Genomic DNA, 18,688 nt, shown 5'->3' on the forward strand with positions numbered 1-18,688 from the left:
TCAATTAGCGTAATGGCAGCGAGCGTGATGGAACGCTGGGAAAAGGAGCGCAATTAAACACCAATAAAGACGCCATTAAGGGAGGAGGAGCCAGGAGTACTTTGAACGGGTAGCGATGATGCTTTAGGCATTCAATCATCTTCACGTCATCGCTTTGCGACTTTGAAATATAAATGATGCGCTCGTCCCGCTTAATGCCACAAGAGGGCGGCAAAGCCCCACATGGAGCGCCTCAACTCACCTGAAGGTGGCAGCGTGTGATGGCTTGAGGCGCCGATGTCTCACGAGCTTGTTTTGTTGTTTGAGAGCCCGCAGGAGGAAATGCTCACCCTCGACTGGGCCATCTTCCATTTTATGCAACAAATTTTAACAAATGCATTTACCACATTATTGTGTTCCCCAAGAATAAAACAGCATCTTTGATGCTATTCATCTGAAACAACTACAAAAAATGCATCCACAAGAAGTAAAGTATCTCAGCAGTACCTGGAGGGGTTAAACCAGGGGTGGGCAAACTTTATGATTTGCGGGCCGAATTGGGTTCTAAATTTTGTCCGGGGGGCCGAACCAGGAGCAGATGGATGTAGTATTTGTGTGAAGTCATAGAAATGACATGTAAAGGTCATTGCATAAAAGGTTGTTACTTTTAATAGGTAGTAAAGCATGGATATTCAAAAAAAGCTTTTTGAAAACAAATGAATTTATTAACAGCATTTAAAAAAGATTTCACCAAAAACTACTATCAGTGATTCTCATTAAATACGACACTGTTATTATGAATAATAGTTTCCATCACTTCAGCACCTGCAGGTCAGATTTATGAAATATGTTTATCTAATGAGGCGAAATCACATCAAACGGCAAACATTCTGACAGAATACATCATCTTGAAGAATCAGTGAAAGAATACATCTAAATAAAGTATTTTAAAAAATCAATAGTATTGTTGGTCTCCCTTTTTTGCTAGGGCATCATGGTCTGGAGTAAAATTTGTTGTGGTAATTCTTAGGATAGAGCCGAGGTGTCCGTCCATTAACCTAGATCTGTGACGGGCTTTGTTGACGTTCATGTGGCTGAGCGTCTGCTCACACACGTAGGTCGAGCCAAATGGTCCACTCTTTTTTTAAACACTCGGCACTCAGTGTCCACCTTTCTTTTCCTCGGGCCACTCATTTTAATGGAAGGATTCCAGGGGATGGTTTGTGGGTGGCGTTTGCGTAAATATCTGAAAGCTCTGTGCGCGAATTACGAGAATGCTGACGTCACAGCCCACACTCGAAATTTGGCACCGATGGAAATAGAGCGCGGAGTGCGCCGGTCCGTACTACTTAGTACGTACACGCACTTGTGAGCGCGCACCGAGCTTTCTGACACGGCTTCCGGGAGTAAATGCACGAGCGAACGGTTCCCCATCCATTGGGGAAACATAGTAATTGCAAGAAAAATGACCCAAACAATTTTTAATAATACAATTTATTCAGCTTTGGCGGGCCGGATTAAACGGCACCGTGGGCCGGATGTGGCCCGCGGGCCGTAGTTTGCCCATGTGTGGGTTAAATTTTTCTACAATCCTGGACACTCCAAGTGCACAATAGAATGTATATAAAGCTAAAAAAGTGCATTTTGCATGATATGTCTACTTTTTTTAAAAACTTTTGTTCAAGTGACAACCATTATAACCAAGAAGAAATTCGAGGACCCACTGCTTTGGCGAAATATTTTATTTTGCACTGAAGGACCATAGACCCATACAGGCCTCCCACAATGCATGCGTGTGCGTGCCAGCTAATGACAAAACGATAAGAGAGCTCGCTGCCGATTGGCTCATCGGCATGCGGCAGCTGACATTTTCTCGCTCAGGTGGCTGACATCAAGGTTAATATGTGGACCACGCACCAAAGACTAGCTGCAATATGCACACTCACGCACACAAAAACTCAGCTAAATAATTCTCTCTCACGCAGACGCAGGAACACACGCACGCGAACATCTGGCCCAGATTATATATTCCCTTGCATTGATTTCTAATCATTCAAATGTTATTGATGTGCTTTCTGCCGCATGAGGTTCTCACCGCAGCCACCGGAAAGCGCTGCAGCCACTGCAAATTTAATAAAGTAAAATTAAAATCACTTATTCTGTAAGAAAATATGCTTTGGATTGTTTGCAATGACAGATTGAATCTACGCAACTTTTAATCGTTTTTACCGAATTCTGAAAGAAGACACTTTAAATTCAAAATAAAAAACATTTACACCCCTTACTTAGATTTTTGGTGTGAAATTTTGCGATAAAAGTGCGCAGCTACGGTTTACTAGTAATTGGGTGGCTAAGTAGTTCAGTGGAATGAGAAAATAAAAAGAACGAAAGACAATTCATTGGTTGGTGGAAAGGAGGTTTAATTTGTGTCAAAGCGCCATCATCTTCGTCACAAAAAGGATATCGCCGTGTCGCTAGGTGGCGCCGCGGAGTCACCGATAGGGAACGCGGTCGTCCAGAGTTGCGAGGCTGTGATTATCGTCGCCATGGTTACCTGGCAGGAGGTCGCTATTCGCACCATGCGGACATAGAAAAACTCCCGCGATGGCAAAATCAACAAAATAGAAAAGACGAGGCTGGTCCTTCCCCAAAACGTCCCGTTCAAAAGTCACCAGTTATTCCTTGTCCAGTCAAGATATTCGGGAACAAACGTAGACAAGAAGATTGGAACTACATTACCCAGGATGCGCACGGGTTCCGCGGAATTCAAGTCAAGTGGGGGAATAACAGCAAGTGGAAGAAGAGCAGCACGGGGCTTCCTTCAACTTTTTGGTATTCGGGGACCTTTCAGGCTTGCTTTGTTTGGTTTTTATCTCCTCCTCCTCACAACAACAACAACAACAACAACAAAACGCTCCAGAATACGCGTGGTGAAAATCAATCAACCAATCCGAGGAAAGATTCAACCAAAGCCGCGTACAACGTCAGCAACCTACAAAAATGTGCACGCAAATGTTCCACTTTTTTTTTTCCTTAGCGTTTTGTGAACTTAATTACCCAGACAAAAATACCTGAGAGAAAAATGACCAAAAAGTATTTGTTTTGTTTTTTCCTCTGTAATATCTTGTCTATCACAACTCGAATCACAAAGTTCAAGCATATATCATATACACATACTATTTATTTATATTCTACATACAGTACAGTATATGTATGTATGTGGATACACACACATATGTACTGTATGTATGTAGTGAGAGTCAAAGAGTATGAGGAGGGAGCAGCCATCATGGCTGGAAAGCTTTGAAGGTTACACCTGGAAGTCCACACACGCCTTCATCCATACACAAACACAAGAGAAACTCCAACACAAAAAAAGGGAGGGGGGGCATCTGTGTGCGTGCGTGAGGTGAAGAAGCATTTCAGATCAGCACCATCAAAGTCCAAAACAACACCATGTACGTGTGTTTGTATCTGTAGTGTGTGTGCGTAAATAAATGTTGAGGGGAGGGATAAAAGGCAAAGGTGCCGAGCCAAAGTGTGTGATGCTGCCAAAAGAATTGACTAGCACACCTTAAAAAAAAAAAAAAACCTAACGAGCATCTGATCCCCCAAACTCCCTCTCAGCTCTCACATTGGTTCCTAAGCCCCGCCTCTTGCACCATATGAAATCCCTGATTGGACAAGATACATTCCGTTCTGCCTCTGTTCTCGGACGACGGGCGACCGGTCGCGGCCCCTCCCCGGTCGATGCCCGCTATAAAAAATCTAGAAAAGTCCTGCTGGCCTGCATGGTCGTAGAAAAATAGACACGGCCGTCCCGCCCCGCCCCACCCGACTTCCTCTTTGTCCGCTTGAAAAATAGACTTTGACACATAGAAAAGAACACGAGACGATTGGACGCCGCATGGCGGACGTGTGGAAAGTGAAAGGGCCACGCGGCGGATAGAGCAAAAAGCCAGCATGACGCTGCCACATAGCGGTTCCACTAAAGTGCTGCAGTCGTTAGGTCAAACGGTCGCCATCGTCTGCCACCCTAGCAGATGGAGTGAGGTGCTCGAAACAGAGGCAAGCCGGTGCGTGCCGCATCGCGGTGCAACAAGACGTGGGCGCAATGCAATGTTGCCACTTAGCTAGGCCGCATAGCGCCGGGTCCTCCCAATCTTCGCCGCAAGTGTTGCTGTTGCTAAATTGATTGGTCGCCAGGCAGCTCCTTGGAAAATCGAGTTTGACACAAAAGAACATGACACGATTGGACGCAGTGCGGATTATCAGGGTGCTAAAAACATACGATGCCCAGTGCCGCATATCGTGACGGCATAGCAAGGGCGCATCACATCGGAGGCGTGATCACGTCAAAGAGTTTCCACGAAAGCTGTTGTTGTTATGATGAATGGTCGCCACTTGAAAACAGACTTTGCCACAAGAAAAATGCCCCATCAGGTGCAGAACGTTGACCGTGAGGGAACTCTGGATCGTTAATGCGGGAGGTAACGACGGTGCTGCGCAAAAAAAGTTACCGCAGCATAGCCTTGAAGTGTTGTGGAGCGTCGTCGGATAGAACGGGGGCGGGGGGATCACACCTGTGCGGAAAGTCCTGACGGATGGCACGGTCAAAGAAGCGAGAAGATACGGGCGTCGCATAGCGTTTGGTCCCGTCCATTAAAGTGCTGCTGCTGTTGTTGGCTTGTCTGCTCACCGTCCCCAGCGGCGGCGGGCAGGCGGCGCTTACAGGTCGCCGTGACGACTCTCGTACTTGTTGATGATGTTCCGGCAGCGTCCGAGCTCCTTCCGCATGTCGGCCACCTCCAGGCGCAGGGCGGCGTTCTCGCGCTCCAGGAAGGCGGCCCGCACCGAGATCTGGTTCTCCTTCAGACGACGCGCATCACGTGAGCGCTTGGCCGCCTCGTTGTTCTTCACGCGACGGCACCAGTACTTCTCGTCCTGGAGGGAGGGGTTGCGCGGTATGTGGGGGAGTGGGGGGAGATGGCGGGAGGAGCGTCAGTCACGTGATGATGGGGGAGGAGGAGGAGCAAAGAGTTGATGCTAATGTCTATCTAGTTGTTCGTCTATCATCTACCCTTTTATAGATCACCCTTCATCCATCCATCCATCCATCCATCCATCCATCCATCCATCCATCCATCCATCCATCCATCCATCCATCCATCGTGAGACTTGTAGTACCTTCTGCTCGTTGGGCACCAGCATCTTGCGGGCCTTCTTGATCATGGGCTGCGGTTTGAGCTCCTCGTCGCTGAAGCGGTGCCGGCGTGGGTCGAAGGCCTCCTGGCCCGGCACGCTGGACAGAGCCACGTCGGCCGGGTCGGGGTCAAAGTTCACCTGCACGTCGCCACCACCACCGGCCGTCGACGACCCCGCCGGTCCAGGCGGGCCGCCGGAGGAGGGCGATGCGTCCTGGGTTGCCACTTGACCACCTGGAGGTGGAGAAGGAGCGTGAAATGTGATGGTTGACTTGGCATTTAAAAAAAAAAAAAATCGTTCGAACCACTAGATGTCGCCAGAGTCACATTGTGCTCAAGTCACAAATCAGGTGCAGCTTTAAACGTCCTTACTTGCTACCGCTAGGTGGCATTAGAATACCAATGTGGCATTATGTTGACGTCATTGATTTTTATATTGATGCATAATTGCTGATCACAGGATTCTAAAAATGATTAATTCAATTAATATTATTCTTTGCCTTTCTTGTTTTATGATACAGACAGACAGATATGATTCTATTTGATATGGATGTATTTAGTGATTTTATTTTATATTCTGCTCTTCTAACATTCACTTTCAATCTGAATTTTATTTGAATTGAATAATAATGAATATAGGGTTATAGTTTGTTTGATATTTCTTCAATATGATATGTCATTGCTTTGGGTTTTTGTCCAACTACATAACCACCACTGGATGTCGCCAAAATCACAATCAAGCTTGCCTTTCCACTTTTCCTTTCACTTCAATTCCCAACACTCGAGGCCCCAAAATTGCTGATCACAGGATTCTAAAAATGATTAATTCAATTAATATTATTCTTTGCCTTTCTTGTTTTATGATACAGACAGACAGATATGATTCTATTTGATATGGATGTATTTAGTGATTTTATTTTATATTCTGCTCTTCTAACATTCACTTTCAATCTGAATTTTATTTGAATTGAATAATAATGAATATAGGGTTATAGTTTGTTTGATATTTCTTCAATATGATATGTCATTGCTTTGGGTTTTTGTCCAACTACATAACCACCACTGGATGTCGCCAAAATCACAATCAAGCTTGCCTTTCCACTTTTCCTTTCACTTCAATTCCCAACACTCGAGGCCCCAAAATTTTTAAAAATTAAAAGAAAAAAGAAAAAAATAAATTCCGTTTTGTGTCAAGTTTGACTTCTGGAAAAAAATGCTGACTGTGCACATTTTAGACAAATGACAGAGCGACAGGCGTCATTCCGGGGGCGCCACACCAGTGCTGCAGGTTGGCAATGAAGGCCGTCGTTACGGCAAACAACGATGCGACGCCCCCGCTCCGCTTTGGAATCAATGTTGCCATGGCAACCGTCCCCCCCCCACCGATGTGAGTGCTCCGAAGGCACCTGTGGGTGTGGGCGCGCGCGTGCTGACAGCATCCCACCCGCCTGCACGCGCGTGCCACCTCCGCACGCTTGCCGCCCCATCTGTTTGTCTGTGCGTCATTCTCATCTTCCGCCCTCCTCCCCCTCCACGCAATCAACAGCGCTGTGAACTGACGTTTGACTTTTGCGTGGACAAGTCTAACTCACTTCTTCTAGTATTGTGATTTCTTGACTTTTGAACTGAAGACAAGCGTGTGTGTACTTTTTTGCCAGCTGCAACATGGGCGCATGCACACGCGCAGGTGACATGCCCAGCGGTACGCTCATGTCAACACAGTTATGTCATCAACACGCTTGCAGACATGCCGGCCCCCTTGCCCCTCCCCGCTCGACTCCTTCCTTCCTTCCTTCCTTCCTCCCTCTGTCAAGGCGGCCTTAAAGTGGGCTCACTTCAGGACTGAGAGGCAAAAAGTGACATCTGTCAAGCCAACAATGACACCAAGCTGAAAATTCTCAAATCAAGTCTTAGTTGACACAAACACCAAGTGAATTTCTTTCACACATCATTTTTTTATCGTAAAACGGAATCCATCTGGAGCCCGAGTAGGTCATGTGCCAAGCCGAGCCGGCTTGCCTTGCCCTCCGCCCCCCCCTTGCTCGCTCCTCCTGGCCGGCTCCCTGCAGCGGCACGTGACGCAGCGACTGCACATGGCCCGAGCGTGTGAGCACACATTTCAAAACATGCAAAGCAAACTCGCCTCCCTCGCCTCCTCCCTGCGCAGTCAGCGCGCCTTAACTCTTGCCTGACTGGCTGAGTTAAAAAACAAACACATCAAAAAAGAAATACTGTGCAAACACCATAGTGACTGCTACTTAACACGCAGCTGCCGTTCGCATACACATTACATCCATCCACCCGTCTCGCTGCCTATTATGAACGTCACCTCTCTGTCTTGCTCTCGGCGTAGTAAAGCCAGCAAGCAAGTGAGCAAGCGCGACTTCACTTCTGGCTCGATGCTTCAGATTGAGCTCCGTCACGTGTTCACGGTACACACAAGCGCACACGCAGGCGCCGCACAGATGAGAGCGCATTAAGGCAAGCATAGCTGCATGCGCACAAAGCCGATGCTAATATGCATCCTCTGAGTTGCTGCGGCACATTTGGCTTTGGATTCGATTTGGCCTTGCAGTCGCTCAAAAAAATATTGCTAAATGGGAGTATGTGACTGAGTGGCAAATGCGCAGGGCTTGAAATTGGTAATACCACTAATCAGCACTAGGTGACGCTTTCACTGGACCTGAACTACAAATTGAGTCAGCCTAATCATTTTTTGGAAAGATTTCTATCCATACTTGTATTGATACCGACACCATCCCAGACCGCTGTGACTTGACTTACCATGGAGACACTCAGGTCCTCCCATCAAGCCTTGCTGCTGAGGCGGCAGCGTTTGGACGCTCTCCAGTCCCAGCAAGGAGGATGAGGACGACGTAGAGGACACCGAGGAAGAGGACGAAGATGGCGAAGGAGAGCTGGGCGGGCACTGAGAGCTCTGACTCGGCACCGCCGATTGGGAGCTCTGATTGGACATAAAATAAAGACAGGCTCAATGTTGACGTGTCCTCGCCCCATTCAGTCCTGTCCTGTCGCTACCTGCGAGGGGATCTGGGCGCTGGCGGAGCTGGTTCCATTTCCGTGCATGCCCATTCCGTTTTCAGTCAGGAATTCCTCCAGGTCCATGTATTGCAGCTGGAAAAGGCCACCGTCGCACGGCAGCGTCCGCTCCCACAGCAGTGGGCCCAGGAATGCTGACTGGGAATTGGGCCGCAGAGCTCCTGAGCCCGGGCCACCGCCGCCCGGGCCGCCGGGCCCACCGCCGCCGCCGCCCAATCCCAACGAGTTCTCATCCGAGTCCAGAGGTTTGTCTTTATCTGCCCGGGAGGAAAATTTGTCTCCAGTTATCATTTGAACACAGCTCTACATCAGCACAATTAGCGCAGGGTGGCGCGGCAGAGGACGGCTTCAAAGAACTTGGGGGCTTGAGCCTCTTCACCGAAGACCAATCATGCGTCTGTCGGTATGAATGTGAGCGGGAATGCGCATTTCTGCCACTGGCTTGCGACCAGTTCGAGCGGATTCCCAACACAGCCAAAGGGCAGCGCGTGCAAGTGCAGGACCGAACATACGCATACGGACGGCCGAGGTGCACAGGGAGCTAATAGAATGCTGTGGCGGCAGTTCATTTCAGGGCAAGAAAGACAAAAAACACCAGAGCGGCCGCCACATTGAGACTCGACCGGACTCAACTGGTCGCACGCTCTTGCATTTCCCACCTCTGCTCCTTTAAAAGAGTGAGCGAGACGACGCGCATGCACGAGCAGGTCCCCGCGCGCAAGTTCCCGCATGCTCACCTTTGATCTCGCAGCAGTCTTTGACGCCTCGCTGGTCAGCCTTGACGGGCAGCTGCAGGAGCGACTTGAGATTGGTCATGGCGGTCAGGTGTCCGCCTGGGGGGCCGCTCGACGCACTGTTGGGAGCCCCAAACTGGGGGCTGGCCCCTGCAGGGAGCTCCGGCGGGGGCGGCAGCAGCAGCTGAGCCAGAGGCCGAGACATAATTTCCGACCACCGGAGAGAGGGGTCTGCTGTTCAAGACCAAAAGAATCCAATTGGCGCGTCGTCCGGTAGGTGCGCGTGCGAGCGGCAGGTGCGTGCGTGGGTGGAAGCAGCAGACGACAACGAAGAGGCCTCCTTATCTCCTAAACTGCCCCATGGCTGCCGAGACCCCCCTCGGGGGCTCGCCTCCACCCCCTCCTCTCCCTCCTCCTCTTCCTCCTTCTCTTCCTCCGTCCCCGCCGAGTGCGCGCTGGATCCCGGGAACGCGCTACCAATCAGGCGCCCCTGCACACGCCAAAGTGCACGCAAGAACAAGAGCGGCCAAAGTCCATGAGGGGCTCGAAAAAGACACCAAGTGAAAATATGTCAACATAAAGATGACAAGAATGAATAGAAAAGGGTAGTCCAAGGGAGCGTCACTGCGTCACACAGAAGATGCCGTTCTCATGCAGGTCCGATGCGCTCTCTCACGCTCTCTCGCAGTCAGCTGGAACCAACACGGGCGTTCTTGTGACGCCACAGATCACGGGGAAGCTGCTTTGAATACGACGGCCACGCCCCCTCACTGCATTCAGGCTCTGGCAAAAGATGGGAAATAACAAAAAGAAAGCAAGTCACTTTCCAAATGCTCCAGTTGGGATTTCTTTGTGTGTGTGTTAGCTGTTTTGATCTAAAAAAAAAAAAAAAAAAGGGGGGGGGGGGGGGGCTCGAGTTAAATTAGACAGGTCAGTGTTATTTAATTGTAATAATTTTGTGACCCGCAGTTTAGTAGGCTAACAAGCTGTAGTAAAAACATGCTAGCTTGTTACTTGATTTATGTCTTTATTGCTCAAGAATTTATTTTATGGTCGGTTGACATTGTTAATTGATTGAAAAAATACACTACACTTCAAACTTTTATTTTTAATCTCATCTAACAGCTCATTTGGTTCATCATTCCAGATAAAAAAAAAAGTTTTGCTTGTGCAGCACTGGTCCAAACACATAGTCACCTTCTCATTTGTTTGTTTGTTTGTTTGTTTATTTGTTTTGGGTGAAGGCTTTTTTCCCAACGAATTTAAAGGCAACGCAAGGTTTCCGGAAGCCAACGGAGCATCAGGCCGCGCCCCCATTCGGAAGCCCTTCCGTGATGGGTTGATAACGCACCTCGCCCCACCCACTGAAAACACACATGGCTCACGCTCAAATGACCAAACTTTGTGTATCCAAATTCACATTTTGAAACATGCGCGCGCACGCACTCACTCATAGTAACACTCATAAACATACGAGAAGTCACACCCACGCACTCAATGCATATCTCTGCATATCGCAGATACACACAAAACCCACACGTGTACGTGAACAACACAACTACGTTAAACACAAAAACACACGCAAAGTGATACACGCCCAAAAAACCACGCAAGCACGCAAACCCATGTGATATCCGCAGTTCACACCAAAACGTCCCCCCACTCGTGTTTCTGAACAGAGGACAGCCTCCACGCACAACGTGAGAGGCCTGAAGTGAACACGCTCGCTTCTTACGTCACATTGTGTGAGAGGAGTGCATGAAAACAAACGCCCTCGCCATGTTGGATTGGACAATGGACGCCCTTCGGTCCACTTACTCACCCAGTCAGACGCCGACGCGCGTTCACGTGGGAGCAGAAGCAGAAAATTGCGCGCGCACACGCTGCTCGTCATTTGTTCTCCCGCCAAGTGCGAACAGGGGGATCACGTGTCAGTCGCACGCGCCGAGCGGCCTCGCGCCGATTGGCTGAAAGTAGGTCACTCCCGAAGGCTCTACCTGCCTCCCCATTGGTGGAAAATAGGTCACGGGCCCCGCCCACAGTGTTCCCCATGCACGTGACAGAGCGAGGAAGCCTTCAAAAGGGAACCGGGAGCACAGTCACAATGTTTGACAGCAACTTTCAGACGCTCTTTGTAGATTTTATTCCGTATACAAAAATATTTACTCATGCATTGAACGACAATTTGTTCTTTTTATATACATCGGTTACAGCTTCTACGTCATATATTCCTAATTAACGTTGTTTGGCGTAATTGTGGGAATTACTTTTTCATTAAAGTAATACGAGTATTGGTTTTAAAAAGTGTTGTGCTACACTGGATTTTGGGAACACCAACCAATTCCCTAGAAAGACCGAACACCTACATAAGCAGCTGCCGTCACTGGATAAGAAAGTGCGATTCGGAGAAGGAAAAAATCGTGAAAAAAGCGGGCACACCCGCCAGCATTTCATTACCATCAGCTGTTCGTTGTCTTCTACTTGAGGACGAGAACCTGTCAAGTATATGTGACGGAATGAAATAGCGCTATCCTGCGGCCAATATTTGGCATTGCAGCCTTTTCCGCTTTAAAAGGAACGTTTTCCCAAGTTTCAAATATTTTTTTAATTTGAGGGATTTTCAACAAGTCACTTTTTATGCAAAGAAAAGAATAATCATTTAGTAACAACAATAATAATAATAATACACATTTTAGTTGTACAGAAATAAAATGAAACAAAAAATATGCAAAGTTGAACATTGTGAACAGGATCTATATTATAAACTATGCGTGCACGCTCGAGTTACAAAAATTGTCGCACGGAAGGAACGAAAAGAATAAACACGTGTATGCAGAATGAACCCCACCCCCCATCCCAACCCGTTTCGCCCTGTACCCCGACCTCAACCCTGTTGCCCCACCCTCACAATACAGACACTGATAGAAGAGGATAACTGGGGAGTAAAAAACGGCAAGTTGTCAAGATATAATAAAATAGAATCGGGAATTATTTCATCAATACACTCCGGATTATTTCTACACAAACGCTTTTCTGGTAAAAAGTCCACCTTTTGCTTTTGTACTGGTGTGTTGATCAAAACTTTTCAGTCATGTCGCCTATGTTTTCATTTTCTCAACAAACAATAATAAGGCATCTGAACTGTGCTGGAAAGTCGGGAGGATTTCGTGACGACAGCGGCACATGGCCGTAATAACAAACAAACAAACAAACAAACAAACAAACAAACAAACAACAAAAGAAACAAATGTGCACAAAACAAAATAGTGTTTGCATGGAACAGAGACAGCCAGTGAGTGCGCATTGGTCTTCTGCCTGACTGTGAGTGGATTGTGTGTGTGTGTGTGTGTGTGTGTGTGTGTGTGTGTGTGTGTGTAGGCGCGTGCACGTCTTGTCTCCATGTGTGAAGGTTGCAGGTGGAGCGTGACGAGGTGCTCGTGTGTCTTGGCAGAAGGTTGCGGGGCATTAGGAGCCCCTTCCTCAGATTTCTTGTCCCTTTTGATAAAATATCACCAGCTCGTTGCAAAAAGAAACGGACAGGGGGGGGGGGGGGGGGGGGGTCTAAGCTAAGTTACAAATAAGTGAAGTTCTTAGTGAGCATACTCGGTCAAAACCGAGGACCTCTCTTGCGGGACCTGAGCCGGCGACAGGGACGTCCGGGCCGGCGAGTGGTCGCTGGCGGACAAGGGAGAGCCCACCGGCTTGCTGTCAGCCCGGCGGGGCCCCAGAGCGGGCGCCCGGCGGCACGACAACTTGTGTCGTTCCAAGAGCCGCTGGTTCCAGAAGCGGCGTCGACATTTGTGGCAGCGGAAGGTGGCGTGCTGGAGGTGGCGCCCACGGTGGCGGAGGGCCTTGAGGAGGCTGCCACTGCGCCGGGCGCACACAAGGCAGCGCAGGCGGGCGCGGCGCCCCGACATCGCCGGCGGGTGCCGCAGGGCGCGGTGCAGCAGCAGGAAGCCCTTGCGGGTATAGGTGGCGCCGGGGCAGACGGGGCAGGGGAAGCGTTTAATGGCCACATCCATGGACAGCAGCCCGCTGACTTTGACTGCACCCCCGGACCAGGACTTGACTGCCAACAGTCCGCCGCGCACCCTCAGCTGCGCCAAGAGCTTCTTCTTGTTAATTTGGGCCAGCATTCGGCCCCGCCTCTTCCTCAGGAGCAACAGCTTCCTGCGCGTTTCCCTGCTGAGCGGCACGCCCACCAACTTGCCGTCCCGCATGATGCTGTGGATCACCACCCGTTTCTTCTTCTTGCGCACTTTTCCGCTCGCGTCCGGCTGTTTTCTGGGGCGGTAGTGAAACGGCTGCTGGGACACTTGCTCCTGCGCGAGCGGTGGCGCAGGGGCGGAGCCGCTCAGGTGTTGCGCGTGAGCCGAGCCGCCATAGCCGGCGTCGTAGAAGGCGGGCGAGTAGCTGGGCGTGTGCAACTGCTCCACCCGCTGGCCGTTGCGGTCGATGCCGTGCTGCGAGAGCTTGTGGCGCACCAGGCTGTTGGAGTAGGCAAAAGACTTGCCGCAAACTTGGCAGCGAAAGGACTTCTCCAGGCCCGCGCCACCACCGTGTACCGTCTGCTGGTGCGCCGTCAGGTGGAAATAATGGCGGAAGGATTTCCAGCACACGGTGCAGGTGTAGAGCCTCTGCGAAGGGGTTCCGGACGTGGGAGATTTGTCCTCTTGCGGGCAAGGCGAGAAGAAGTCTGAGGTTCCCTGGTTGGCCACCTGGCCGATGGCGGCGGCAGCGGCGGCTCCTTTGATTCTTCTGCCCTGGTTGTCGATCTCACCTCTGCGGTGCAGCTTGCCGTGTCTGACGAGGCTCTGGGCATAGGCAAACATTTTCCCGCACAGGTTGCACTTGTAGTTCTTCTGGCCTGAGTGCACAGTCAGATGTTTGGTGAGGTGGAAAGGTTCCCGGAACATTTTGCCACAGATGTCGCAGGCGTGCGGCTTCTCGCCCGTGTGGACCCGATTGTGGCGACGCAGCGTCTCGGCCCGCCGGAAGCGCTTGCCGCACAGCTGACAGCCGTACGGTCTCTCCGAGCCATCGCCGGGCGGCGCCGGACTCCGTCGCCTCCTGACGAGGCCGTCGGGGTCTCTCTTCTCTCTGGGTTTGCGGGGCCGCCGGGGCTTGGCTTGTGGCTGGCCGTGGTGCGACAAGGGCACGGTGGAGCCGTTGATACCCGGCGAGGACGTCGGCCCGCCCAGGTTACCGAACCCCAAGCCCCCCAGCAGCCCCCCGATGATGTCCCTTCTTTCTCCGTCCCTGCCTTCTGTGTTGATGTCGCAGGAGGCGGCGGCAGCGGCGGCAATAGCCGACATGGCGCTGCTGGTGACCTCATCCTCAGAATCGTCCAACAGAGAGGAGAGAGGAAGGTGCGGTGTCGGCTGCTGCTGGTGGTGGTGGTGCGGCGGCGGCGGCTGCTGACTCTGCGGGTGCGGGTGAAGGGTCGGCGCTAAAGGGGCCTTCCGAAGGGTCGGGTTGCTCATGTCCCCGGCGAGCGCGGCGTCCGGCGAGTAGAGCGACGACCCCTGCGAACGTCTGTAGTCGTCGTCATAGGACACCTGGCCGGGGTAGCGGTTTCTCGAGTAGTCGCCAGCGTATTTATCGTCAAGAACGACAGCGTTGTGATCCGAATGACGCATTTTTCCACCACCGCCCGTGTTGCCGGCTGAGCTGCCGGCGGTGCTGCGGTTCTTGGCGCTCCGGGGAGGTTTTCCGCAGGAACCCGAGGCGGCATGGTTGAGGAGGGAGGTGCTCTCGCGGAAGCAGCGTCCGCAGGCCGGGCAGCGGAAGGGCTTCTCGTCGTGGATCTTCTCGTGGCGGGTGAGTGACTCGCGCCGGTTGAAGGACTTTTGGCAAATGTTGCAGATGAAGGGGCGGTTCTCAGAGTGCGTGACGCTGTGTTGGATCAGGTGCCCGCGTTTCTTGAATTTCTTCCCGCAGTCACCACAGCAGAAGATCCTCTCGGGGCTCGGCGACGTGTGGTTAGACCTCCTGCCATGGGCGTCAGGCGTCAGGCCGTGGCTGCGTAGGTGCCGCCGCAAGCTGGAGAGATGCGTGAAGGCTTTCCCGCACTCTCCGCAGTGGTAGAGGGATTCGGCTTCGGCTTGGCCCGTTTCGCTCCGACTGCGCTTTTCTCTGGATTTGGGCCCTTGCCGGTCGCCGTCTTCCGGCACGGAAGCAGAAGCGGACGGGGCGGACGAGGATGACGAGGAGGAGGAGACGGCGGAAGACGACGGGTGTTGTGATGGCGACGAGAGCAGAGACGACTGCTGCCGCTCGCTCATCTCGACGCCTCCGGAAGCCCCTCCCGCCAGACCCGAAGCTGATGAATTGTGCCGTTGGCTGCCAGAACTGCCGTGAGCGTGAGTCTCCGCCTTCCTTTGCGGCAGGTATCCCGCCATGGCTTTTTTCCGCCGGCTACCGCCACCGGAAGAGGCCTCCCCCGATTTGGTGCCGTCGTCTTTGGGGAGAGACAAGTGAAGAGGCAGGGGCAAGGGGAGGCCCGCCTCCTGCTGCATGAGGGAAGCAATCTGATTGGACGACAGGACGGGAATGCTCTGAAAATCAAATCCCCCCAGGGGAGCCGGCTGGGGGGCCGGGTGCAACGGGTGGGGGTGGTGCGTGTGACCATGGGGGTGAGATAAGGCGTGCGGAGTCAGCTGTTGCTGCTGCTGCTGCGGAGCTTGCGATGCCGAGTGGCCGTGGGAGGAGTGCAGGGCAGGGGGAGGGGCCAAGGACGAGTTGGACTCGGCGGAGCCCTGGCCAAGACCCAGACCCAAGTGGTTGTGAGTCCCCTGCTGGACCAGGAACTGCTCCAGGCCACTATTGGCGGGGACTCCCGAAAGGAAGTACTGGTTGGCTGCCAGCATGCAGCTGAACTGCTGGTGTAGGCTGCGGGGGTCCGACTGGTGCCCCACGAGGGGTACCGGCGTGCCACCGGTGGGGTTGCCGGAGGCAGACGCGGAGGTGGAGGTAGATGAGGAGGACGACGAGGGTCCGGAGGAGGGCTGTGGCACCGACAGACCGGGATGCAAAGGTGGAGGCGGTGGGGCCGGGAGGACCCCGGCCCCGCCGGTGGCGGCGCTGCCCCCAAAGTCAAAGCGTCCCATTCCCGAGTGCAGCTGCTCCTGTGCTAGCGCCGCTTCGGCTGGATGGAAAGGTCGCAGGAACTGAGGATAGCCCGACGAGGAGCTGCCGCCCCCGCCGCTTAGCTTGCTTGACTTCCTGGAGCTGTGACTCGACGACGATGTTGACGAAGATGACGACTGACTCTGGTGTGAGATGGATGTGGGAGGGGCGCTCATCTTGGCGAAGAGGGAGGAAGAGTCGGCAAAGGCGTTGCCGCGGGAGGCGGGCAAGCTCCCCAGGCCGAGGCCGGACAGCAGACCACCGGACGTGTCAGCGGGCGCCTGGTGCTGCTGCTGAAGCTGCTGCTGATGCTGAAGCTGCACCTGCTGCTGGTGGCTCAGCTGACGGTCCAAGCCCAAACCCTTGAACTGATGCGCCTGGTGGCCGCTCAGCATCTCCAGGATCTCCATGGGGTACTTGCTGAACTGGAACATCTCCCAAGCCAGCCACGGCCCAGAGGTCCCCGGGGTCAGAATAGTCCACGCTTCTCCACAGATCAATTTCTCATTTATGCCGGCGAGAAGACCGCCTGGGGTGAAAAAACGTGGTCCTGGCCGCCTTTGGGGTCCTGCAAGATGGAGAAGAGTCAATGGGGTCATGTGGTAGAATGCCATCCTCCCTCCGCAAGTCCAATGAGGGACAAGCAAAATCACGTTACGGCAACAGACAAATCTAAATTTAGGCCGTCACTAACAATTTCTTTCATAATCAATCAAGCAAACTGTACCAATTACTCAGTGAGTTGGACCACACGCATCTTAATTTCCATCCCTTCATTTAAAACCTGTGGTTTCAAATGCACAAACAAATCCAAATGAGATTTCAAATCCGGCGCTTGCAAGTGTCTCACTTTGATAAGACGTGACAACAACCGCAGCATGAAACAGGCTCAGGCTTCTTTTGCCACTGTCAATCACGGCAAGCTGTCACTCAAACTAGCATCACTGACAGCATCGCTATTTAGTTAGCATCTTTTGTTATTTTGCTTGTTGTTGCTGACATCAACACAACTATGACTCTCCACAGGCATGTGCGTGTGTCTTACCTGCTTTGTGACGCTCGGCAGGGGGTGACCGAGCTTGATTTTGGGGGTGACGACTTGGCTCAGCTCTCAGCTTGTTGGAGTTGCCTCCATCAGCAAGCGGACAGCGAGCTAAACGTGGACCAAACAGAACAACATGAGAGTACGGACGGCCAGTTACATGGACAGATTGCGTGCCGGCTCAGTTAATAAACGTACAACTCCGCGGAATGAGTAGAAAACCGCAACAAAGCGAGAGTAAAAGTAGACAATCTGCGATGCTAACAGTTTAGCCAAGAGGCTAGCTTCTGACTAGCTCAATGCTAACGGACGAGATATCCTTAAAGACAGAAAGTACTTACTTGTTAGAAAAAACAACCACAATAAATAAATACAAATAATAGCAGCATCCTTACCTCCAAATGCTCGAGTGAAAACGGGTCCAACATAAGCGCCGTCTGGTTTGTTCCGCCCGGGATAGCTAAGCTAAGCTAACAGAGCTGAGCTAGGCCTGTTTGGTGAATGGTCGGAGCCGGTGCGGCCCGCTCGCCATTGTCACCGCCGCCTCGTTTCCACCTTTTGGCCGCCTCAGGTGCTCCTGCTCTCCGCGGCGGGTGTGGGGGGTGCGGGGATGGGGGTGGGGGGAGGCTGCTCGCCTGGCTCTCCACCCCGCGTCGGTACTCGCTCGCTCTCGCTCGCCCCCCACCTTCTCGGTGGGTCGGAGCCCCGAAGTGGTCGCTTCCTGTACGGAACGCGCGCTGGTTCCGGCCCGGGTACAACAAGGCCGCGGGTGTCCGGCCACGACCACCGCCCCGCTTTCACGCGCCTGCCAAATAGTGCGCCACTCGTCGGTTCGGCGCGCGAGCACGTTGGGCTTGTTGACACCGCGCGCGCGCGCGTGCGTGCCGCTTCATAGCAATAAATCAATTCTTGACTTTTACTCGACACGCGTGTGATTGTGTGGCTTGCACTTGACACGAGCCGTTTGTTTTGTGTGCATGTGTTTAATGTTGTAATTCTGGGTTCTACATGAAGTGGTGTCCGCTCTGTTGCTGGAGACCAGTCCATTGTTTGTCCAGTCTTGGCATGTGAAGCATTCCCTTTTGGATGGCCCCCAACATGTTTTGTTGATGGGATCTAGGCGTGAGCTTGATGACCTCCTACCCATATGTCCCCTGAAATTGACCTGTCTCCCCGGTGACCAATCCAGGGCCACATGAAAAACCTGAGTTATGTCAGAGGGCCACACCAACGATAATTTAAACCTGCTCAACTTTATTCCATTGTAATATGCACTAAATTATTTATTTTAAATAGCTGGTACTGGTAATTAGAAGACTACAATTATTCTGTTTATATTTATATTAGGCTATGTGAAATTGTGGTGTATAGGTCAAATAAAAAAAACCATTAATCAGTACAATTTATTCTTAACTTCTTTAACTTTTCCTCAAACTGTGAATTACAACACATTTATAGAAACTGTTAGGTTACGGATTCTAGTTATTGATCTGACTCCAAATTGTGATCAACACTTAACTCATAAATTGCTATGCCCTAAT

At 51.8% G+C, this 18,688-nt stretch overlaps 2 protein-coding genes across 2 annotated transcripts; both read right to left on the reverse strand.

Annotated features, from left to right (window-relative positions):
• Window positions 1-3,142: 3,142 nt before the first annotated feature.
• On the reverse strand, window positions 3,143-10,950 carry dbpa (D site albumin promoter binding protein a). Its single transcript, XM_088364586.1, has 6 exons — window positions 10,800-10,950; window positions 8,981-9,760; window positions 8,223-8,500; window positions 7,968-8,148; window positions 5,167-5,417; window positions 3,143-4,923 (listed from the first exon to the last, which is right to left on the reverse strand). The coding sequence occupies exons 2-6, from the start codon at window positions 9,180-9,182 to the stop codon at window positions 4,708-4,710; spliced, it is 1,128 nt and encodes a 375-aa protein (XP_088220712.1). The 5' UTR covers window positions 9,183-9,760; window positions 10,800-10,950; the 3' UTR covers window positions 3,143-4,707.
• Window positions 10,951-11,567: 617 nt separating this feature from the next.
• On the reverse strand, window positions 11,568-18,015 carry LOC148380282 (uncharacterized). Its single transcript, XM_088365738.1, has 3 exons — window positions 17,543-18,015; window positions 17,151-17,258; window positions 11,568-16,673 (listed from the first exon to the last, which is right to left on the reverse strand). The coding sequence occupies exon 3, from the start codon at window positions 16,537-16,539 to the stop codon at window positions 12,568-12,570; it is 3,972 nt and encodes a 1,323-aa protein (XP_088221864.1). The 5' UTR covers window positions 16,540-16,673; window positions 17,151-17,258; window positions 17,543-18,015; the 3' UTR covers window positions 11,568-12,567.
• Between the last annotated feature and the right edge of the window lie 673 nt (window positions 18,016-18,688).

The sequence above is a fragment of the Syngnathus floridae genome, chromosome 21, assembly GCF_059516105.1.
Source record: "Syngnathus floridae isolate MCC-2025c chromosome 21, RoL_Sflo_1.0, whole genome shotgun sequence".
Lineage (NCBI taxonomy): Eukaryota > Metazoa > Chordata > Actinopteri > Syngnathiformes > Syngnathidae > Syngnathus > Syngnathus floridae.

Excerpts from the sequence above, each read along its gene's own strand:
- dbpa (XM_088364586.1), bottom strand. The coding sequence starts at position 9,182 with ATGTCTCGGCCTCTGGCTCAGCTGCTGCTGCCGCCCCCGCCGGAGCTC. Across the intron at positions 8,501-8,980 it reads AGACTGCTGCGAGATCAAAG|ATAAAGACAAACCTCTGGAC; the intron begins GTGAGCATGCGG and ends CCTCCCGGGCAG. Across the intron at positions 8,149-8,222 it reads GCGCCCAGATCCCCTCGCAG|AGCTCCCAATCGGCGGTGCC; the intron begins GTAGCGACAGGA and ends ATGTCCAATCAG.
- LOC148380282 (XM_088365738.1), bottom strand. The coding sequence starts at position 16,539 with ATGTTCCAGTTCAGCAAGTACCCCATGGAGATCCTGGAGATGCTGAGC.